The sequence below is a fragment of the Budorcas taxicolor genome, chromosome 12 (assembly GCF_023091745.1).
Source record: "Budorcas taxicolor isolate Tak-1 chromosome 12, Takin1.1, whole genome shotgun sequence".
NCBI classification, from domain to species: Eukaryota; Metazoa; Chordata; class Mammalia; order Artiodactyla; family Bovidae; genus Budorcas; species Budorcas taxicolor.
The window spans coordinates 86,964,411-86,988,031 of record NC_068921.1 but is presented as its reverse complement, the minus strand read 5'-3'; the positions used below and the strand labels follow the sequence as shown (position 1 = coordinate 86,988,031).

General features: G+C 59.8%; 1 protein-coding gene across 1 annotated transcript; it reads right to left on the bottom strand.

Moving 5' to 3' along the window:
- Positions 1 to 1,094: 1,094 nt before the first annotated feature.
- TMEM255B (transmembrane protein 255B) lies at positions 1,095 to 22,834 on the bottom strand. Its single transcript, XM_052650327.1, has 9 exons — positions 22,780 to 22,834; positions 16,911 to 17,050; positions 13,938 to 14,000; positions 8,057 to 8,146; positions 7,583 to 7,663; positions 6,387 to 6,472; positions 5,798 to 5,957; positions 4,194 to 4,337; positions 1,095 to 1,241 (listed from the first exon to the last, which is right to left on the bottom strand). The coding sequence occupies exons 1-9, from the start codon at positions 22,832 to 22,834 to the stop codon at positions 1,095 to 1,097; spliced, it is 966 nt and encodes a 321-aa protein (XP_052506287.1).
- Positions 22,835 to 23,621: the final 787 nt, after the last annotated feature.

Below are 23,621 nucleotides of genomic sequence, written 5' to 3'. Positions count from 1 at the left end.
GGTGCCCCCGCCGAGAAGCAGACCCGGCCCTGCTGGACACCCCGGGGGCTGACAGTCGGACAGACGCAGCCCCAGGAGCTCGCCGCCCCCCAACCCCAGGACACCACTGGAGCAGAGCCCACGCGGAACCCCGGCCTGCACAGGCCGTGGACGGAGCTTATACTCAAGCCGGGAGGACTTCCCTTGGGCAGACGCGCACCAGGCGGGCCGCGCTGAGGGTGGCCACCCTGCCCTCCCTGGGAACAGCACGTCTGCTGGGAAGCGGCCCTCACCGCGCACAGCCGCACTCCCTTCGGTATGGTGCATGACGACGGGTGAGGAGCACGGAAGAGAAACAGAACTGCTCTGTAAGCGGCGAGGCCCGGCCGCGCCAGCGGGAATTTTAGCTCAGCTGGGGGTGTGGTCTCACGGGGCGGGGCGCGCGGAGTGGCCTCACCACTGGGGTGCTCGGCACAGTCCTGGCCTCTCCGGCACAGATGAGCCAGGGAGGGCCTGCAGGAGGGCCTGCAGGAGGGTCTGCAGGAGGGCCTGCAGGAGGGTCTGCAGGAGGGCCTGCAGGAGGCGGCCACTGTGGGGAGGGGCTGCAGGAGGGTCTGCAGGAGGGCCTGCAGGAGGGTCTGCAGGAGGGCCTGCAGGAGGGCCTGCAGGAGGGCCTGCAGGAGGCGGCCACTGTGGGGAGGGCCTGCAGGAGGGCCTGCAGGAGGCGGCCACTGTGGGGAGGGGCTGCAGGAGGGTCTGCAGGAGGGCCTGCAGGAGGGCCTGCAGGAGGGCCTGCAGGAGGCGGCCACTGTGGGGAGGGCCTGCAGGAGGGTCTGCAGGAGGGCCTGCAGGAGGCGGCCACTGTGGGGAGGGGCTGCAGGAGGGTCTGCAGGAGGGTCTGCAGGAGGGCCTGCAGGAGGGCCTGCAGGAGGGCCTGCAGGAGGCGGCCACTGTGGGGAGGGGCTGCAGGAGGGGCTGCAGGAGGGTCTGCAGGAGGGGCTGCAGGAGGCGGCCACTGTGGGGAGGGCCTGCAGGAGGGCCTGCAGGAGGCGGCCACTGTGGGGAGGGGCTGCTCTGAAAGACCAAACTCCTGCTTTCCGTCTACGCCCTCTGCATCACGGTGTGTAGGGAGGGGGCTTCTCCCCAGGGAGGAGGTGGGTGGGGATGCTGATGGGGTGGCGGCAGCTGGAGCTGGACTGGGGCTGCGAGTCCTCGGGCAGAGGGAGGTCGGAGCCGGGTGAGGCCGGGAAGCCACCGGGCAGCTGCAATCAAACAGAAAAGCGTCCTCAGCCCGCGGGAGCCCCTCAGAGCCCACCTGGGCTCAGCCCCCAGGCCCAGGCCCGTAGGCGGTGACTGCTTCCTGATGAGGCTGAGTTCCCAGGGGCCACAGGAGGCCCTGATTCAGCCCCGGGGGCCCCCCACTGCGCCGGCGGGACACTGGTCTCAATACCCAGAAGGGTGGCCGTCGACCACCTGCCACTGGACGCACGGACACGTGAACCCTGCCCCAGGGAAAGGCTGCCCAGCTCGTCTGGGGCCCCGGGCTCACTCAAGCTCCATGTGTTAAGGGAAACCAGGGACATCAATGTTCTCCGTAGTGTGTGATGGCTAATTTCATGCACCAACTTGGCTAGACTGCGGGCAGTGCCCAGGTGCCACACTGCCGTCTAGATGTCATCCTCAGGGTGTTCTGTAGCTGTGGACCAGCAGATCACACTCTCTGTTGCAGCTGGGCCTCATCCGATCAGTTGAAGAGGAATGCCTGAGGTCCCCGCGCAGAGGGAATTCCGCCTCCAGATGCCTTCAGATGCAAACTGCAAAACCCATTCTTCCCGGAGCTCCAGCCTGTGGCCTGCCCCAGACTCCGGACTCTCCCTCTAGCTCTCGTTCCTCTCCCTGTGAGTCTGCCCGTGTGCCGCCCCATCTACAAATCCGTCCTTCTGTGTGTCTCTGTGCAGACACGCCACTGGCTCTGCGCCTCAGGACCACCCACACTATCGCACCTGGATGCCAAGTGACCCTGCAAAGAGAACGCGGGGGCACAGCACAGCTTTTAAACAAATAAAACATCCAGGTTTTTTCCACCAGCCAACAAACCTCTTAAATTTCTCTCTTTTTTCTTCACTTCTAAGGGTTAGAAATGCCTGATTAAAACCAACATTAAGTAAGTAAAGCAAGCAACCCCTTCTGTGACGGGACAAAGTGAGCGCATGCAGGCTCTGGCCTGCAGTGGGGCTGCGTGGGTCCTTGCACTCCACCTATCAGGAGCCCAGGGCCAGGGGGCACCCGCCTGCCTGCCCCTCCTCCTGGAGACCCTCTAAGGGGGCTCTAGGATCCAAGGGCCCTGGGCCCCTGCCCACCTCTGTTGCTTTCTCTCTCTCAAATTCACACTTCTTTCTGACCTCGGATGACAGAGGAAATCTCTAGAGAACATCCTCTCAGGTCTGTGGGGACCCCAGCTCCCACTGTGCACGTGCGTGCTCTGTTCTTCACTGGAAATGAGCCGCTGAGAGAAGCAGGGAGGAAACCACATCAACCGCAGAATAAACCAGTGGGAACCGCGGAGGAAACCGCCAGGAACCGCGGAGGAAACCGCCAGGAACCGCGGAGGAAACCGCCAGGAACCACAGAATAAACCAGTGGGAACCGCGGAGGAAACCGCCAGGAACCGCGGAGGAAACCGCCAGGAACCACAGAATAAACCAGTGGGAACCGCAGAGAAAACCGCCAGGAACCGCGGAGGAAACCGCCAGGAACCGCAGAGGAAACCGCCAGGAACCACAGAATAAACCAGTGGGAACCGCAGAGAAAACCGCCAGGAACCGCGGAGGAAACCGCCAGGAACCGCGGAGGAAACCGCCAGGAACCACAGAATAAACCAGTGGGAACCGGAGGAAACCGCCAGGAACTGCAGAGGAAACCGCCAGGAACCACAGAATAAACCAGTGGGAACCGCAGAGAAAACCGCCAGGAACCGCGGAGGAAACCGCCAGGAACCAAGAAACTACCAGGAACCAGGGAGGAAGCCGCCACAGCGCAGAGGCAAACCAGGCTCCGCTCACACAGGTGATGCCATCAGGAGGGCAGACAAAGAGTCCTTTAGTAAAGGATGCAAGACCCTTACTTACTGGATGTAAGGCCCTTAGTGACAGAGTGCAAGGTCCTTCACTACAGGATGTGAGTTGATTATCAGTGGGTCCTTATTCCTGCATTTCCTGATCAGGCAGCCCAGGGAGTCAGGAAGGTGAGTTCCCTTTTGTGATTTTTCTTTTGACTAACTGCTCAAAACAGCTCCCAACAGCGGCTCGCTCCCTCTGTCACGCAGGAGTGTTTTCCACTGCCAGTGACTGCACGGACACTTGCAGAGTGCCTTTCCTCCTCCGCTGGGAGCAGAGCTGGGAGCAGCCATCTGTCCTCCTCCTGACGAGGCACACACGGCATCTCCTTGGAGTCTGATTACTGCTGTGCATGGAACTGTGCCCCTACACGTGCTGCTGGTAAAAGCTCTCAGGCCCTCGTCATCATCGATACAGACCAGAGGATGTGCCAAGACCACCCCCTCAAAACGGAGGCCCTCTGCCCCTCAAGGCCACAGGACAACAGTCGAGGGCACTTGGGCCGTCACGCTGGGGGTGCGCTGGTGGCTGGCGGGCGGTCCAGCGATGCTGCTCTATGAACAAGGCTTCACCCCACACGCCTCCTCCCACAGCACCCCAAGGCCTCCAGAGGTGTGTGAGACTGAAGCCTGCATGGTAGCCGCTGTTGAGGGTGAGGAAAGGCTGGAGGCTGGAAACCCGCAGGCGCCACCTGGGGACTCTGGCATGCCACGGGGGCCAGGCAGCTGGCCCACCCGGTCAGTCTGGCCAGGAAACTGCAGCCAACTTCCAGGGGACCCGGATGGGGATTAGGAAAGCTGAGGCCCTGAAGGGTCAGCTGGCTGGGTCTCCAGGGCCACAAGGAGCAAAGGACACCCGAAACGCATCCCCGGGGCCGTCAAACGTCCTGCGAGGGGCCTGGGGACGCCCCCCATGTCATCCCGCCCCGTTGCTGGTCTACACCAGCTGCACCTCCCCCACCTAATCAGGAGGGGGCGCCACAGACCCCTGCACTCCTTCAGCCCAAGTCCCCCACCCCCGGGTCCCACCTGGGCAGCACGTCCCAGGTGGCGGCTGCTCGTGAGGTGAGACCCGCCCCAGCCGGGGCGCTCGGCCTACCTGGAGAGGCAGCGGGTAGGACGAGCAGGTTGGGACTGCTGGGGGCCCGGGGCGGACGCCTGAGCAGGCTAGGATCTGCTGGGCAGGGTCATAGAGGACCCGAGGCGCTGTAGACGGGCCATAGGCCAGCTGGGCCAGCGGGACCTGCCGCAGAGGATGGAGACGTGTCGGCCGAGCCTGGCTCTGGAGAGCCCCGTCCAGCAGTCATGCAGGAGACAGCAATCATCCTGTGGAGTCCCCAGGTGACAGTCCACGGCCTCCCGTGGGCCTCCCTCTGATGGAATCAAAGCTCACCTGGGACCTGCCTCCAGGGCCCTGGCAGCGGAGACCTTCAGGTGGCGAGTGAAGTGTCTCCATTTAACGTGATTCTTCAATTATAAGGTGCACAACACTTACAAGAGCATCCACTCATAGGTGTAAATTCTAAGGAGTCACTGCCTGCTTCTCCCAACACCCCGGAGCTCTAGGTCTGCGAGAGGAAGCTGTCCAGCACACAGCTCACACACAGGGGCCTCCTGTGTGACGAGCAGCCTTTCGGGGAGGGCGGGGGGGGGGGGGTTGCCGTATTCCCCAGGGAAGCTGCAGAGGCTCTGTCACAAGCTCAGTGAGCACAGGACCCCTTCTGGGAAGCCCATCGGGCTGACCACCGTCCCTGGGGACAGACCAGCTGCCTCCACCAGGCTCGCAGGGCCCGGAACCAGACACTGAGCACCTATCGAGGCTAACCTCCCTGTCCTGGGAGATTCTGCCAGGGGAACACTCTGACCTGCAGGAGAAGCCCCCTTAGAAGGCCCCACAGACCCTGGCCATCCCAGGGGCAAGAGGACTGGCTGGTTGCCGAGCCTTGTGACCAAGCAGAAGCCGGGCCTGGGGTCTGCAGGGCCCAGGGTGGGAGCCAGGGAGAAGGGAGGTTACGGGGGCACCGGGGTCTCCCATGGTCTCCCAGGACTCGCCTGGGGTCAGGAAACCTTCCAGAAACATGTCACAGCTCTTGAGAGGCTCCAGGCTAAGCTGAGAGATGCGGGCAATGGCCAGTCTCCGGGTCAGTGGTAACAAGCCGCCCATCGGCTGTTTGAGCTGGGGAGGCGCTGGGGTCTGTACCACGGGGGCCATTTGGAGGTGCGTCCACACTGCCTTTTCTCTAAAGCTGGGTGATGGGAGCGTGGCTGCTGATGCAGGCGGTCGTGGGCACTGCCGGGTACTGGGGGCCTCACATGCGGCACCTCCGAGGATGGGGGCGGTTGTGAGAGGTGCCCTGTGGGCTCCGCTTGAAAATATGGCCTGGAAAAGCCAGTCCTCAGGGGAGGATGCCAGCCATGGGGAGAGCCGCCCAGACACTCAGGCAGGCTCTTGGGGACGCACACGGAGTCACCTGTGCCTGGGGAAGTGTAGGCCCAAGCCCCGGACCCATGGGGCGGAGGCGCTGGAATTCCGCAGGCCTCAGGCCAGGGAGACATGGCAAGGCCATCGGGGACCAGGCTCCGCATCCCGCTCTGTCCCTGAGCGGGCTCAGGCCGCTCACGCCTCAAGGACACTCCCACCTCAGGGAGGACAGGCTGAAGGGCCGAGGCTGCGGCCAGCCCAGCAGGGGCAGGCGCACTCACCGCATCCTTGAAGGCCCCCAGGATGGCAGCAGTGACGACCCCCAGCAGCAGCCCCAGGACGTTGAGCACGGCCGAGGCCCAGAGCAGCCAGTAGAGATGGAGCGCGTCCCGGCAGGTGCTGACGCCCACGAACTCGTGATAAACGGTGGGGCTCCGGGCACTGCATGGCGAGGGGCACACATCACCTGGAGCCGCAGAGGCGCTGCCCTGGCGGGCAGGCGGGGCGGGGCGGGGGACTGGGGCCCTCAGCAGGGAGACGCAGCAGGCAGCGGACCCCAAGGCCGTTTTCACCCGGGAAAGCCCCAGGCCTCTGAGCAGAGCAGGACATGCTGCCCCACTGGTCCCACGTGGGCCCGAAACTCCAGGGTCCTAGGCTTCGGGGGGCGATCTCCACAGAGCTGAGATTTGCCTCTAGGGGCTGGACCAATCCCTGGAACAACCCCTCCAGCCTCGGGCAGGGGGTAGGGCACGCAGCTTTGAAACACCCCAGAGTCCTGCGCCTGCCGCCAGCCCCTCCCCAGAGAACCACACCAACACGCCTGCCCAGGCCTCGGGCCCGCGCCCCCTGCCCTGCCCCGCAGCCTCTCACCCCTGGCAGTCATAGAGGTCGCAGCAGTAGCAAGTGTTACTCTTCACCTTCAGCAGACACCCACCGCTCGGGGAGGGACAGGCCACCTGCAAGCAGAGAGGCAGCAAGGCGCCCACACCTGCCCAGCCCCGCCCTCACCCTCACCCAGCACTGTGCCCCCAGCCGGGCAGCTGCACTTCCCGAGTGCATGCTTCCTGACCCGCCTGGTCTTCTGCCAGGTCAGGTGCAGAGGCTGGTGGGCGACACAGCCTCCCTGCAGGGGGAGGTAACAGGCCAAGTTGACCAGCACCTGCTGCTGGACGAGGTCAGGGAGAGGGCCTCAGCCCCGTGCCTCCAGGGAGGGACCTCTCCGGGTGGGAGACCCTCCAGGGAGGGACCTCTCCGGGTGGGAGACCCTTCCGGACCTCCCAGCAGCTCGGTGTGACCAAAGCCAGTCCCCACATTGTAGAGGCCTCCCCTCCTTCCTCGGCGCTTTGTGACCAATGTCACGAGCCAGCCACCCCCACGTGGGCGGTAAGTGGGGCAGAGACCACCCAGCTGTGGAGGGAGGCTGGGGACCCTAGGGAGGACTTGAGGGGAAGAACGTGCATGAGTGAGGACAGGGACTTGGGCAATGGCCCCCACGGACCAGAACGAGGCCCCCAAGCTCCCTCCAGGAGTGCAGGCCAGGCCCTCAGAGAAGGGGTGTCCCACGTGGGCGGGCAGCAGCGGGCAGTGTCCCCAGAAGCCACGAGGCCTCACCCACGCCCCTGCTCCCACCTTCTCCCCACCACCCACCCTGCGCCCCTCCTTCCTGACCTCTGCACACAGCGTCAGAGGCTGTGTTTAACCAAACTGACCAAACTTCATAGACTAGACAATGAGATGAGAGATGGCAGGACAGTGGGGGCCACGTGGCCACCACACCCCCGTCGCTCCCAGAACAGACGTGAAAGCTCTGTGTCCTCAGCCCGGGACGGCCGGCGAGCTGGGGCCCACGTGAGCACGACTTAGTCAATAAAAGGCTCATCTCAAAAGCCACACAGACTGGACAAGTGGATGCGGGGCTACTGTGAGTCCAGGGTGAAGGTGACGGCGGACGCCCCGCTCCTCGCTGGATACGTGGTAAGACGCAGCAGAGACACTGGGGCCAGGACAGGGCCGTGGCCCCAGGACACAGGCCATGGGTCAGACAGAGAATGAGCTCCGGCCCTCACCTCCAGCTGGTGGACGTCGTGTAGGTAGCCAGCTCCGCTGGAGTGGAACCGGCACCTGCCCGCCATGAGGGGCCTGGGCTCCTGCAGGGAAGTGGAAAGGGTGGCCTCAGCGCAGATCGGCAGCCACCCGCGGTGAGTTCAGACCTGTCACTACAGGCTCCGAGCCCGAAGGGGCGAGGCCGTGGCCAGCGAGAGCCCCTGGGAGACAGGCAGGAACATCGCAGCTCACCCCAGAGCTGCGGAGAAGGCGGGGAATTCAGGTCTAACGGTGACTGGCTACGGTGGGGCAACAAGGGGAAAGGAGGGGTGCAGCCCAGCAACTGGACAACACGAGGGCATGCAGACAGTGAGGGTCGCCGAGCTGGGTTCCGAAGGGTCGCCGAGCTGGGTCCCCAAGAGGAAACTGGACTTTTGATGATCTCTTAAACGCACACAGCACCTGAGACCTGAACCAGGACTGGGGGGAGGACTCACAATGTGCCGAGCGGCGAACACGCCGTCCACGACGGCGCAGCAGAAGGCCGCCACCACGCCAAAGCTGATGAACACGATGGCCGCCACCAGCTGGAAGCAGAGATGGGAGCGGCTCGGGGGTGGCAGAACCTTCCAGCGCCCACCCCGCTCAGGTCCTGAGTCCCTCCAGAGCCCTGTGGCACCTCCCTGGGGTCCTCGCCTGGAACCCCACGGCAACTCTGCAGGGTCCTCACCCGGAACCCCACGGCACCTCCCCTGGGTCCTTGCCTGGAACCCCACAGGGCTCTCGCCCAGAACCCTGCGGCAGCTCCGCAAGGTCCTCACCTCCCACCATGGCTGCTGGAGACCCACCACGCTGGCCGGGGTGCCCCACCTCAGCAAGGCCTACCCGGCCACTCGCTTGTTTCACGGGGCACAGGGGTGCAGGCACACAGGAGCTGTCGCCCCACCGCACAGCCTCGTGGATGAGTCAGGGCCCCCCAGAGCCCGGCCGTTCCTGGCTGTAGCAAACTCTGCTCCCAAGACCCTAATCGAGCTCCACAGAAAAGCCTGGGCTCAGACGCGAGCGTTTCTGCAGGACGGGGGCCACAGGTGCCAAGGGACACAGCGGGCATCTCTGCATGCCAGAACCCAGGGAACGAGTGGGCCCTCCCCCTCACAGCCTGACGCGCACCCCTGGTGTCCCCAAGGACGCTGCTGCTGGCTTCCGCCACGCGCCTCCTCTGACCTGACAGTGGACAAGCCTCACTGTCGCTCCCCACGTTTCTGTCATTCGCGAGGCTGAGAACCTGTCTTCATGCCTCAGATCGGCCACCCCTTTAACATTTTTTTCGATATTTCTTGTGAAACAATTTCAGGTTTGTGAAAACAAACAGCAACAGTGGAGAATTCCTGTGTGCCCTCCTGTCAGAGTCGCTGGTGTCAGCCCTGAACCAGGACCCCTCCCAGAGCCGTGCAGTCCACAACACGAAGGCACAGCCCTGCACCAGGACCCCTCCCAGAGCCGCGCAGAGTCCACAACATGAGGGTAAGTTCTCCATCCTGGGAAGTGTGTAAGTGACCGGAACTCTCACCCGAACTTCTGTAAAACAAGCTGCCAAGGAGAGTGCAACACTCGTTCACAGGGCAGCTCATCTTCAGCTTCGAGAACATGGCCAGAGGCGGCCCGCTCAGCCCTGGGGCTGTCCCGGGGGCAGGGGGCCCACGGGGCTGTCCCAGGGGGCAGGGGGCCGGGCGCCTTCCTCATGGCCCTTCCTCGCTGTGCAGGTACTGGGTCTGCCCAACACCTGGCCAGCAAGCCTGCTCCAGCGGACAGGCACACAGCCTCCTGGGGGGCGCTGCCACCCCTTGCCTCCCCCCAGGGCCCTGCGGCATCCCCAAGCAGCGGAGCCCTGGAGGTGGCTCTGCTGGGCCAGCGGGTCTGCGTGCAGCCATCCCTGGGCCCTCTTGGGAGTGGGTGTCTGCTCAGCCCGTGTGCCCGAGCTGAGTGCCAGCCCCGGGCCAGGGGCCCTGCCGGTCTCGCCATGAGCGGGTGGGTGAGCAGAGCCATCATCAGGCCCGCTGCCCCGGTGAGGCCTTCGGGTACCACCTGACGACCTCACAGACCCGAGCTCCTCGTCCTGACTGACAGCTAGCTCCGACCTGCAGTCTCGGCCAAAAGACCTTCACACCACACTTCCACCCAACTGCCTCCAGGCTTCACAGAAAGCACACGAGTTCCAAAGTACCCTGGCACGCAGGGCTGCCTGCCTGCCCCAGATGTGTAAACGTGGTCTGACTCAGTTTGCACAAGTCCCCACGACCTGAACGTCCTCATCAACCTTCAGGAAACGTTAGAAGTCAGTGCTAGCAGGATCACAAGTCTGATAAACGGCTCGGGGACAACTGCACGCATGGACTTGCCCGAGAACCCAGGGTCCAGGCGCCAGTGCTGGGAAAGACACTGGAAGTCCTCTCCTCCAAGCCCTTGACTGGAAATAGGAAACCTGTCAGGACAAGCGTTAGGAGAGTGTCCTCTTAGCCGAGACCTGCGTGTCCTGGGCTCCGTCCCAGCGCCTCGTCCTTCCCAGGCCTCGTGGCCCCCTCCAGCTGCTAGTGGTTTAATGTTAGCAGAAGGCCCACTCACCCCCCAGCAGGTGCCTCTCCTGTGTGAGGGCGGCTAGACCCCCCAGATGTTACAGAGAGGATGTGTCTGTTGCCCTGGCAACCACAGGACGCTCTGGGTTATGTTGCGAACGCACCTCCCTGTCCGGGGCGGCGGGGGGGAGGGGTCCTCTTCTCCTAGGAGAGGGACAGCTGTTACTCAGTAGCTAGAAGGTCATCTTCGAATCTCTGCTGGGCCCACCGTCTACATTTCAACAAGGGCAGGTGATTTTAAAATGCAAATACCAAGCAGATAAGGTTGTGATATGAAGAGGGCCGCCCAGAGCTGGGTGGAGACGGGTGCTTCGCCCCAACAACAGGGTCCAGGTGAGAGGGGACGCAGCCCAGCCAGGACCCGGGAGAGCGAGGGCTGTGAATGCACACGCTGAAAAGGAGAATGGCCACAGGCCTCAGGCAAAAGCTGGAGCGTGGGTCCGTCTCACGCTGTACACAAGATCCGCTCTCAGTGGTAGAGAGTCTGCCTGCAAGGCAGGAGACGTAAGTGAGGCAGGCAAAAGTTGGAGCGTGGGCCCGTCCCATGCTGTACACAAAATCCGCTCTCAGTGGTAAAGAGTCTACCTGCAAGGCAGGAGACGTAAGTGAGGCAGGTTTGACTCCTGGATGGGGAAGACCCCCTGGAGGAGGGTATGGCAACCCACTCCAGTATTCTTACCTGGAGAATGCCATAGACAGAGGAGCCTTGTGGGCTACAGTCCATGGGGTCACACAGAGTCAGACGCGCCTGAAGTGACTACGCAGACATGCTCACACCAGACTTAAACGTAAGTGATAAAACTCCTAGACCTTGGGTAATCTTAATGACCTTGGAATTGGCATGCGATTCTTAGAAATGCCACCAAAACATAAGCAACAAAAGAAAAAGTAGGTTAAATGGACTTCATTAATACTGAAACAGGACTGGAAAAGGTTATTTTTCATTCCAATCCCAAAAAAAGGTAATACCAAAGAATGTTCAAACTACCGCACCATTGCACTCATCTCACATGCTAGTAAAGTAATGCTCAAAATTCTCCAAACCAGGCTTCAGCAATACATAAACCATGAAATTCCAGATGTTCAAGCTGGATTTAGAAACGGCAGAGGAACCAGAGATCAAATTGCCAACATCCGCTGGATCATTGAAAAAGCAAGAGAGTTCCAGAAAAACATCTATTTCTGCTTTATTGACTATGCCAAAGCCTTTGACTGTGTGGATCACAATAAACTCTGGAAAATTCTGAAAGAGATGGGAATACCAGACCACCTGGCCTGCCTCTTGAGAAACCTGTATGCAGGTCAGGAAGCAACGGTTAGAACTGGACATGGAACAACAGACTGGTTCCAAATAGGAAAAGGAGTACGTCAAGGCTGTATATTGTCACCCTGCTTATTTAACTTCTATGCAGAGTACATCATGAGAAATGCTGGGCTGGAAGAAGCACAAGCTGGAATCAAGATTGCCGGGAGAAATATCAATAACCTCAGATATGCAGATAACACCACCCTTATGGCAGAAAGTGAAGAGGAGCTAAAAAGCCTCTTGATGGAAGTGAAAGAGGAGAGTGAAAACTTGGCTTAAAGCTCAACATTCAGAAAACGAAGATCATAGCATCTGGTCCCATCACTTCATGGGAAATAGATGGGGAAACAGTGGAAACAGTGTCAGACTTTATTTTGTGGACTCCAAAATTACTGCAGATGGTGACTGCAGCCATGAAATTAAAAGACGCTTACTCCTTGGAAGCAAAGTTATGACCAACCTAGATAGCATATTAAAAAGCAGAGACATTACTTTGCTGACTAAGGTCTGTCTAGTCAAGGCTATGGTTTTTCCTGTGGTCATGTATGGATGTGAGAGTTGGACTGTGAAGAAGGCTGAGCACCGAAGAATTGATGCTTTTGAACTGTGGTGTTGGAGAAGAGTCTTGAGAGTCCCTTGGACTGCAAGGAGATCCAACCAGTCCATTCTAAAGGAGATCAGCCCTGGGATTTCTTTGGAAGGAATGATGCGAAAGCTGAAACTCCAGTACTTTGGCCACCTCGTGCAAAGAATTGACTCATTGGAAAAGACCTTGATGTTGGGAGGGATTGGTGGCAGGAGGAGAAGGGGACGACAGAGGATGAGATGGCTGGATGGCATCACCAACTCGATGGTTTGAGTGAACTCTGAGAGTTGGTGATGGACAGGGAGGCCTGGCGTGCTGCGATTCATGTGGTTGCAAAGAGTCGGACACGACTAAGCGACTGAACTGGAACTGGAATACTGAAAACTTTTATGCCTCAAAGGACACCGTCAAGAAGGTGAGAAGACACCCCACAGGATGGGTGGAGCCCCCGAAGGTCATCTACCGGATAAGGGACTTGTGTCTGGAAAGGACTTGAATAAACATTTCCCAAAAAATGATGCACAAAAACCAATCAGAACATGAAAAGCAGCTCAACATCACTCATCAAGGAAAGGCAAGTCCACGACGGGCCCCCGGCACACCCGCCAGAGCGGCCAGCATAGAGACCACAGCACATGCCCTGCTCTGCCCTGACCCTCTGAGGAGCTGCCAGGCTGCTTCCCAGAGAGGCGTCACCTTCCCCGCATCCTCACACACTGCAGACGCCCAGGGCAGCCCCTGCGGCACTGGTGACGCCACAGGAAGACGGAAGCGCGTGTAGAGGCGGAAACACCAGCACCGTCTGATGTGAGACGAGGCAGAAACGGCACACCCCTCCTGAACCTCACAGAGCCCTGCCACACTGAACCGGCAAAATTAACTAGCATTCTCACAGCCGCTTCCCAAAGGGGCACATCAGCAACACAGATTCCAAACGGAAAGTCAATAAAAATCAGGTTTCTAGCACCGATCAAGGCTGGCGTGCACAGCCCACAGACAGCTGTGGACGTGTCCTCTGCAAAGCCCTCTGAACCACAGTCCTCCTGGCTCTGCACTGGCCCTCTCTCCCCAGTCTGGGAGAGCCTACTCGCTCTCATACCCCAGAGGCAGGAGAACACTCAAGCGCTCCTGACTCAAGGACAAGCGCTCATACGTGCATGGTTTTGCCTCAATTTTAAACACAGTGACTTAAACTAATGACCAACCCTACGCTTTTCTTCCTGTGTCCAATCTTAGCTGCTAAGACACCACATGAAGCTGTGGAACATAACTCGCAATCCCAGGAGGTGAGGCTCACTTAGACGAGGATGTGAACAGCAGCCACTCAGGCCCAAGTCTCTGTTTACAGCGCAAAGCTAGGGGCTGATCCTGGGGTGCTGGGTTGGGGCGGGGCTTTCCTAGGGACACTTACAGCCAGAGCTGTGAGGGGGATATGCCCGCCCACATCCCACCCAGCCCAGCCCCCACACATCCCACCCACACCCCACCCAGCCCAGCCCCCACACTCCCCACCCCTGTAGCCCCACACACTCCCTCCAACACTCCCCCCACACACCCCACTGCCCACACTCCCCCCACACTCCCCACCCTCACACCCCCCACACCCCCCACACGCCCCCCTTACACTCCCCCCAACACTCCCCCCCACTCCCACTGCCCACACGACCCCCACACTCCCCATCCCCACACCCCCAACACTCCCCCCAACACTCCCCCAAACACTCCCCCAAACCTCCCCCCAACACTCCCCCCCACCCACTGCCCACACGCCGCCCCACACTCCCCACCCCCACACCCCCAACATGCCCCCCACGCGCCTCACTGCCCATATTTGAAACAACACACATTCTCACCATTTGTTTTCTGTTCTCCACCAGGTTGATGCCAATAATTCCTAAGAAAGATCCAAAGCCCAGCTGACGCCAAAGGAAAACAAGGGAGAGAGCGCTCAGGTTACAGGCCTGACAGCCTAAAGTGGACAGCGAGCAGTGGCCGCCCACCTCAGGACACCCGTCAGAGAGCAGGCTGGCCACCCCACCCCCGGCTGCAACCACGAGTGGCGGGGACGGGAGTGGGCCTCTCCGTCAGAGCCGGGGATCACAGTGAAGCTGCTGGGCTCTTGTCTCTCTTCTCAACCGTGTTCTCATCTTATGTTCAAATACCTGAACTCCTTCAGTGACAAACTTTATTTTCTTGGGCTCCAAAATCACTGCAGACAGTGACAGCAGGCATGAAATTAAAACACACTTCCTCTTTGGAAGAAAAGCTATCAGCCACCTAGACAGCGAATTAAAAAGCAGAGACATTACTTTGCTGACAAAGGTCCATCTATGTTTTCCCAGTGGTCGTGTATGGATGTGAGAGCTGGACCATAAAGAAAGCTGAGCGCCGAAGAATTGATGCTTCTGAACTGTGGTGTTGGAGAAGACTCTTGAGAGTCCCTTCGACTGCAAGGAGATCCAACCAGCCCATCCTAAAGGAGATCAGCCCTGGGTGTTCATTGGAAGGACTGATGCTGAAGCTGAAACTTTGGCCACCTCATGCGAAGAGTTGACTCATTGGAAAAGACCCTGATGCTGGGAGCGATTGGGGGCAGGAGGAGGAGGGGACGACAGAGAAAAAGATGGCTGGAGGACATCAATGACTCAGTGGACTTCAGTCTGAGCAAACTCTGAGAGATAGTGAAAGACAGGGATGCCTGGCGTGCTGCAGTCCACGGGGCCGTGAAGAGTCGGACACGCCTGAGCTGAACGTATCACTGAGCTGAACACTGAATGATGTGAACAACACATCAGTTGAACTGATTCTGGGAAAAGAGCGTCACGGGCCCCCATCCCAACATGGAGAACATCTTCACGGGGACCCGCCCTCTGCGCCAGGGGGTCAGAGAGAGGCCCGTCCCAGGGTTTCTCCTGGGCCATTGGCTGACCCACTGGGGAGGATCAGGAAGCCGGAACCAAGGCTGTTCCAGACAGACAGGCTGACACCCGTCACTCAGCTGAGCAGGCGGACAGGTAACTCCCGGGACCGTCCGCTTGGCCCCCGGCCTTGGCTCTTCGCCCGGGACGGGTGACGCTGGTGCAGGGGGGAAACCCCTGGGCTGTGCACGTCTTGGCGCCCAGGGGTGCAGACAGCCTCATCCCACCATGCCCACCCCAGAGGGAACGTCTCAGTTTCTGAAGAGTGGAGTTCCAGCAACGCCGGGGGTGCTGCTCAGCGCAGGGGGAGACAAGCCCCTCGCAGACACACAGGCCGGCCTGAGCCCCGGCTCTGGAGCCCGCCGGACGGTGCCCGTGGCTCTGCCCACCTGCTGGCTTCAGAGTGACCGTGAGGAGCCGGCAGGGGTGGCCAGCAGGGCTGGGGCGTCTCTAAGGCCATGGCACCAAATTCCATGCATAAGCGTCAGACCTGCCTGCGTCCATGAGTGTCTTCTCTGTGAGGACATCCATGAGGCAGGCGTGAGCACACAGATGCAGTTTTCGGCAGCGATTTAAAACCTCTCAAGGAGCAAGGAAAGGCATTTTCTTCCAAATACTGCAGTCCCGCTCCACCATCCGAGAGAGCAAAATCCCCTCCAGTATAAATGAATTAAAATATGCCTATTGTTGCCTTAAGTTCCATGTCTTCGGATTTGAAAAAAAACCCTCTTCCCAAAATGCTGAGGTGTTTGCACCCTCTCGCCCAATTTCTGCTTGAGGCACACCCTTCACTACAGGGTTGGAGCCGTGTGTCCCCAGAAGTGACTTTCATCCTCATCTGCCTTGAGCAAAGCTCATCTGTCGTGTCCACGTTTGCTTTCAAAACATCCAGCTGAAGCCAATTCTGCCCTGGTCGTTGCCCAGGAGGCAGGTTCTCTGCAGAGCGAGGCTCTGAACACACCCGGGACGTTCTGAAGGTGACCTCAAGGTGAGATCCCGAGCCACTGAAGCTTGGAAAAGGCCGATCTGACGCTCTGCAGGTCACCTGGAGGGCGCATCCTCACAGCCACCAGCCCCAGCCACACCCCGCCCCGTCCAGGACACATGCCAGGAAGCCAGATTCTCGAGGGGTTTCGCTGAGAACGCCATCCGCACAGGCACAGACACTGCTCGTGGGAGGTCACTCATAAAGGGCACACAGGGAACGCAGATTTATACCGCAGCAAGTACAGAAAGAAGAAGACGAAGATGAAACGAAGGTGCTGCAAAATATTTTCATCCTGGCTAAAATGTCATTGGCCTCATTACGCATCTGGATAACACTTTTGGTGAGAAATTAAAGAAGCTCCATTTTTATGATCTCTGTTCATCACCATGTGAGACTCCACCCCGGGCGTCGCGTCTGATAAAGGGCAAGGTCACGGCGCTCCCTGAGCGCCAGCGCCGGGAGCAAACTTTACTGCCAACAGCGGACACGACCTCACAGTTCAGAGCCTTGAAGATCTCGGATTTGGAGGCTGCTGTTGCCAGGTCTGGCTAGGCTGTGACTTTGCCGCGGGGGGTCACTACCCAGAAGCAGAGATGCGGACTGCATCAGCTCATTTTCCTGCTGCTCCCATGCGGCCGTGTTAGCGTACCTCCATCCAGGCTTCGTGGCCTCTTTTAAAGTCCAAGTCCAATGTCCGAGAGGGCTGGCTCCCTCTGGGGACCCTGGGGAGGGCCTGTCACACGCCTTGCCTCTGGCTTCTTTCCCTCCCCGCTTCTCAGGACCCTACACCCCACGGGGCCATCTGATGATGCAGGCAACCACCTAAACTTCCACCTCTGCGGGCTGGGGTGGTGCGTGTCAGCACCACACGGAACTCTATCTGGGCCCCCAGACCCGCCCCCCAGGGACCCGACACTCACAACGATGCCGGGATAGTAGCCGCCCACGGTCACGTTCTCAGTCCTCGTGGTCGCGGCCAGGCCGACGGTCAGGATGGAGGCCGACACCACCAGCAGAGCCCCCACAAACCACAGGGCCGTCTTCTTTCTTCTCACAAACCCTGCCGGGGGAGGACACAGGAGCCGGGGGGTAAGGTGCTGGGCTCGGGGAGGGTCCCGGCACCTCGCAGGCGTCCCAGCAGCCACGGCTCCTGCCAGCAGCCTTCTGCTCACGGGCAGGGCCTGGGACGCGCTCCCTGGGGACCGTGGGTGTCTGCCTCCACCCTCCCCGCCCCAGTTCTGAGAGCGGGACGGCTCGCCGGCCCCTCCTGTGCCCAGCCTGAGGTCTCGCCCGCTTCCTCGCTGTCACCTGGTGAACGGCACAGACCCCACTGGCCCTCCTGCACAGCCACCCTCCCCCGGGCCTCCGTCAGACCACCTGCAGTGAGAAGGGGAGCCCGGCCACCCTCCCCCGAGGCCCCCGCTGCACCCAGAGTGTCTCAAGCCACGGCCACCATCCACGCGTTCTGTGTCCACTTCCCTGACGCTGTCCCCCAGACCATGGGCCCCCGAGGGCGGGGGGCTCTGCCTTGCTCCCTGACAGCCCCCTCTTGCCTAGGACGGCGCCTGCACACAGCGAGTTCATCAGGCTGGCCGAGCCCTCCCCAGGTCTCAAGTCCCCCAGCCCTCCACCCCGGCCCCAGCCCACGGCAACAGCCAGGCAGCCACTCGAGCAGGGGCCTGGTGCTCCCCAGGCCTGGACCCCAGCCCAGCTCCAAGGCTGGTGGGAAGACCTGTGCACCCCGCCTGGACCAGGCCATGCAGGCTGGGCACAGTGAGGGTGCCCACCCCTCTGGGCCGCCCATGAATCCACGCTGCTCTGTGAGGGCACCCTGGTCCCGGGCTCCGCCCCAAGCCAGTCTCTCTCGCTGGCCCACCTCTAGGCCTCGGCTCAGTGCCAAACTCGCAAGACATCGAATGGGAGGCGCAGAAAGTATAAAAGTGTGCGGAGCTCGCCACCGCCCACCTGCACACCCGCCTCCCTCTCCCCTTGTCAGCGGGGCCCATTGCTGGGCGTGGAAACGGGACAGCTGAGAGGTGGCGCTTCCCAGCCCCTGCTGCTGGGTGATTACATCCTCAGCAAACAGTCTCCATCTCAACAAGGGTGTCAGCTGGAACCTACGGGAAATCTCTTAAAGGAACCATTGCCTTGGCCTTTCCCCCTTCATCCTTCCCACAGCGTGGGGTGTGAGCACAGAGACGGGGCCCCTGCAGCCATTCTGTTCTGTGAGGAAACCTCGGCAAGGGACGTCGCACCCAGAGAGAGGCAGGGCAGAAAGACAGGCCTGGCTCACCCACCTCCAAACTCTGCTTAGGCAACAGAATCACATCTCCAGGCTGCAAGGCACTGCTGTGGATGCCCTGGCATCTGCAGTCACAGAGCTCTAGAGAGCAAGCAAGGAGCCCTGCCATCACTGGCACCTCCCTCCCCCAAGCCTGGACTCCCGGGTATCATGTGGAACCACCTTCCCCACACGCGTCTCAGGGAAGGCAAGAAGTCTTGTTTCCAATAACCATAATTGTAATACTAATAATTATTACCGTAATCAAATCTCAGTTACTCCCATCCCTACGTGGTCATCAACAACCACACAACAGAGGAAAAGACAGCCAGGCAGAGGGCCGGTGAGAGACCCACACGGAGCCCAGTTTGTTGCAGAGTGAGCGGTCTTGATCCCTGTGACTCCAGAACAAAATGGGATGAAAGAAAAGCATGGTGCTTCTTCCCACAGCAAACTTTGAAAAATTGATGTGAGTTTGTACGTGTGTTCGCTGGGGAAGCAGCTGTGCACTCGACCACACCCACCATCTCAGATCTGGACCATCCCACGGACAGAGAGGCCTAGCGGGCTACAGTCCCTGGGGTCACACAGAGGTGGACATGAGTGGCATACATACATACCATCTCAGATGACCCCGGTCCCCGCCAGCAGCACTCACCCGCCTCTGCCGCTCTGGACTGTGCACCTGAAGATTTACATGCTGTCTGCAGTCCCATCAGCAAAGCGGAACAGCAGGCCAAGGCCATGCCACCCAAAATCAGATTGTCACGCACTCAGATATAAATTGCCCAAAACCCTGAGTCAATGTGCTGACTCAGAATCGCTTGGTCGGCCTGGGAACACTGCTCTACCCACTGGCCTGGCTGGGGCGAAGCTCTCTGGAAGGTCACTTCACCCCAGAGGCCCTCCACCCTTCGCCTGCTCTTTCACTGCTATTTTCTGATAGTCTTTGTTGCAAATATATAAGACCTGTTAAGGGTGAACCGATGAGAGGAGAGCCCGCAGGCTGCACAGCCCAGGTGTGAGCGGACGATTCACACCTTTGGGACCCAGCGGGCCCGGGGGTCCCCACGGAGGGCTTTTCCCTCATTCGCTGCTATTCCTGAATCTTCCTGGTAGAGTCACAAGCATGCGGAAGCAATCACTTATTTTTCCTTGCACATTTAAAGCCTGAAACCAAGGATTCAAGTACAAGCTGGTTTCCCCCGGAGACCGAAAGGTCAGCGGTTGCGACTGATCCGGGGTGTCTTGTGAGGGGAAGAGACCATGGAAAGGCAAGACCACTCTGACAGTGCGTGAGCGAGGGAGAGAAAGCCACCGCCCCACAGGCGCCATCCTGTCCTGGGCGATCGACTTTAGCATGGCAGGTACACCGAAAGAAAGGAAGCAAAAGCTGGAAACACATCTTCTTCTACGGTTTGGAAAATTAACGAAGCTGTTGCCTTGGACATTGACGCAGCTATCACACTAGCAACACGGGCCGTCCAGCAGCCAGAGGGACCCTCTAGCCTCCGCCCTGCCCACCTGGCCCGGGGCTCCCCTCTCCTACGCACCGGCCACTCTGCCCAGCCCCAAGCCCCACGGGGGAGCCCACGGCCGTGCTGTGTCCTGGGCAATGCTCGCCCTCGACCCCTCTTCCCGAGGGCCCAGACCAATCTCAGTTGTAAAGCGTGTTTTTAGAGCAGGAAGATGCCGGAAGTGAAATTTTATGGGACTAAGTGTTTGACGAAATTATCAAAAGCCCTCCTCCTCAGAGGGCTTTGCTATTTTTACTGTTTTAATGCATTATACGTTCATTATGCTCAAAATAACTACCTGACACCTCAGCCTGCTTCACACCGCCAGTCCGACTGTCGGACCTGGGCTCTTAACTCCGTGAGCCCGTCTGGCTGACCCCCTTGCCTCCCTGCGATGACACTCTGGTTCCAAAGGCTCTCAGCTCCGCTTTGATTGGCCCCTTTCGGAAGCTGCATGAGTGGGGACTGGAGGGCAGCCACCAGGTGAATGGTTTTTCTGGGGCCTCGTCAAGTCCGTTAGTGATGTCCTGACAGGCTTCGTCAAAGGCGTCTCCTTCGGGACCATGTGAAGCTTCCTGGAACCATCTTCAATCTAACTGCACCGTTTCACCGCATTTTCCCAAGTCTGACTTTCCCTGTGAAACCACCGCATGCTAAACAGCACAGGCGGAGCAGCCCTTTTGCTGGGATTGTGTCGTAGCTTCTGAGAGAACGTGAGGTCTGGGAAGACAGCAGACGGGGAAGGGATGGTGCTGAGCGGCCTTGTTTCAGTGACACGGGCACAAGAGAGGCACCACGGCAGGGTCCCAGACTGCACGCGGCGCCACACACGTGGGACTTCACGTGAACGTCAGACAACAGGAAACGAGCTCAAGAAAGGAAGGGGGGCCATGCTCCTGACCACCGTCACACACGCGCACTTTTAGGGCAGGCTTTGGAGAGGGGGGGGGGGGGGTCTGTGCTGGAGGAAAACACCAGACTCCCTGACTTGTTCCTTCAACCTTGCTGTCCCGTCAGCAGGAGTCTCCCGTGTGCACTGTTATAACTGAAGCACCGTAAGGCTGTGCCCTGACTGTCAGCTAAAATCTCAACTATTAGGCTTAGAGCTGTGCTGGCAATTTCCATGAACTGTTGCGGGGCTGCCAGACACGCTGAGTGATTGCACGTGCCCCCACCCCTCCGACCCTGCAGGAGGAAGACGCTGAGAGCAGGAGCCATGGGGCTCTTGCCTGACATGGGGTTCCCACACCTGAACCCCCTCATGCTGAAAGGGTGAATGATCTGCAAGTGGGGCGAGCCACAGAGCCCTGCTCGCCTGCCCTTCACCACTACAGGGAGCGGTGAGAGCGCGCAAATGAGGATTCTAGACGTGATTTGATGCGCGTGATAGCTAGAGGGTCACAGTTGCTGCTAACAGTAAGACTGCTCAGCCCAGTGCTTCTCCCCTCCCAGCCTCCTCCCGGCGTCCTCCCAGCCTCCTCCCAGTCTCCCCTCCCAGCCTCCTCCCAGCCTCCTCCCAGCCTCCTCCCAGCCACCCCTCCCAGCCTCCCCTCCAAGCCTCTCCTCCCAGCCTCCCCTTCCAACCTCCCCTCCTGGCGTCCTCCCAGCCTCTCCTCCCAGCCTCCCCTCCCAGCCTCCCCTCCCAGCCTCCTTCCAGCCACCCCTCCCAGCCTCCCCTCCCAGCCTCCTTCCAGCCACCCCTCCCAACCTCCCCTCCCGGCGTCCTCCCAGCCTCTCCCCCCAGCCTCCCCTCCGAGCCTCTCCTTCCAGCCACCCCTCCCAGTCTCCCCTCCCAGCCTCCTCCCAGCCTCCCTTCCCAACCTCAGTGGCTCAGCGACCAGGCGCAAGGACAGAGTGGAGCCAGTCACTGTCCCGCCCTCTGCACCTTCTTCCCTGAGTGGAGCTGGGAGGGTGCATCACAAAGGTGGGGGGCGCGCAGACACCTAGCCACCCCCTCCCGGCGGGCAGGGCCCAGGCCGCCCAGAAAGAAGGAGCTTGTTTAATCATCTACTCTTAACAGCGGCCGTGGGGACAAAGCAACTGTTCCAGGGAAATGGACCAGGACACAGGGACATGCCCTCAGCCAACAATTTCCCTTTTATTCCACTTTTCTACAAAACACATCCCCAAGGGTGTGAACGCAGAAACATAAGGCAGAAAACACCCACAATCCCATCCCAGCCACGCTAATATTTAGTATTTTTAAGTAAAAAACGAACTCTTAGCATTTTTTAAAGTTCCTCCTCAGAAGAAAAAATCTAAAATGCTATTTTTAAATCAAGTCATTGTAATATAATAATGGCAATAACCATAAATAGTTAATGACTATAATAACAACTATCTGTTATAATCAGTAACTGTTTGCATTTGGTTTTAGAGAGTGTTGGTCACAGAACTGTTTCTTTTAGAAAGACTCCTGATTCCTCGGTTATCATTTAAAAATCAAGTGACATCACTAATATGGTTTTTAAAAAGACTTTCCAGGGCTGGGAGTTTAAACCGGCATTTCCTACTGGATGGTCCGTGAAGCCCTTCAGGACCCAGGCATCTCTGTGCCCTTCCCAGGGCGTCTTCTCTAGTCTCCCCGCCTCCGTCTAGAAAACAGCCCCCTCCTGGCGGCCTCCGGCAGAGAATACAGGCGCCGGCCTCCTGTGTCCCAGCCCGGCTTGGCTGCATCAGGCTGGGAGGGAAATCCTTGAAATTATGGAATCGTCTGGAGAGGGCGCGGGGAGCCCAGCCGCCCCAGGGAAGCCCAAGGAGAAAGAAGCTCCCCGGCCTCAGGAATGACCTTTTCCTAGAAAACGCTGGAGACTGAAGCTGGGTGGAAGAATGAACGCAGAGTCCGGCTTGTGCGGGTCGTGGTTGACTGTCTGCAGTAGAAGACGGTGGAGCAGAGGCCCGCGCAGTCGGGACCCTCAGGAAAGAGCTGGGAGGGGGCCCGTGGGAGCTCGGGCACCGGAGAAACGGAGCCCGGCTCACCTGCGCGCTCACCTGTCGTGTCCAGCAGGGCCAGGGGCCCGGGCACCGGCGGCGGGAGCGGGTGCATCCCGGGCTGCTCTCCCGCTGCCGCGACAGCGACCGTGGGGCACGGGGCCGCGAGGACCAGCCGCGAGCGCGGGCCCTTAGGTCCGCTCCGAGCGGCCGCCGCGCCCCGCCCCTCACTTTTGCCCCGCCCCTCACCTTCGCCCCGCCCCTCTCCCACCCCTGCCCGCGCCCCTCCCCGCCCCTCACCTTCGCCCTGCCCTCGCCCCGCCCCTCACCTTCGCCCCGCCCCGCCCTCGCCCCGCCTCCACCCCCCCCCCCCCCCGCAACCCCCGGCCTGGTCACGGGCAGACCCTTAGAGGTGGGACGGTAGGTAACGCTGAGAATCTGCGGGACGGGAGCTCCCTGGCGTGGCCACAGTGAGACCGCTGTTTGCAAAGGAAGGTGGGTCCCTGTCCGCTCTGCTTCGCTGCGCTCAGTCGCTGAGTCACGCCCAACCCTTCTGAGACCCCATGGACTGCAGCCTGCCAGGCTCCTCTGTCCATGGGAGTCTCCAGGCAATAAAACTGGAGGGGGCTGCCATTTCCTCCTCCAGGGGTCTTCCTGACCCGGGGATTGAACCTGCGACTCCTTCCTGAGTTTTTTGCGTGGGCAGGCAGATTCTTTAGAAGCCAGCAATTCCTGCTTATGGACGTGACCAAGACCTGTGGTTCTAAGCCCAGAGAATCATCTAAAGATCTTTTTAAAAAGATTTACTGCTGCCCTGAGCTCAACCCAGACCCATCGACTCAGAATATCTGTCAATGAAGTCGCTGTGAGGAAGCCCAGTAGTTCTGAAGGGGCTCCATTGT

What these genes read in the sequence shown, in the direction of transcription:
- TMEM255B (XM_052650327.1), bottom strand. Translation starts at nt 22,834, where the DNA reads ATGCACCCGCTCCCGCCGCCGGTGCCCGGGCCCCTGGCCCTGCTGGAC. An exon ending in GCTACTATCCCGGCATCGTT is followed by an intron (nt 14,001 to 16,910) that starts GTGAGTGTCGGG and finishes CTTTGGCGTCAG; the next exon opens with CTGGGCTTTGGATCTTTCTT. An exon ending in TGTTCGCCGCTCGGCACATT is followed by an intron (nt 7,664 to 8,056) that starts GTGAGTCCTCCC and finishes ACTTCCCTGCAG; the next exon opens with GAGCCCAGGCCCCTCATGGC.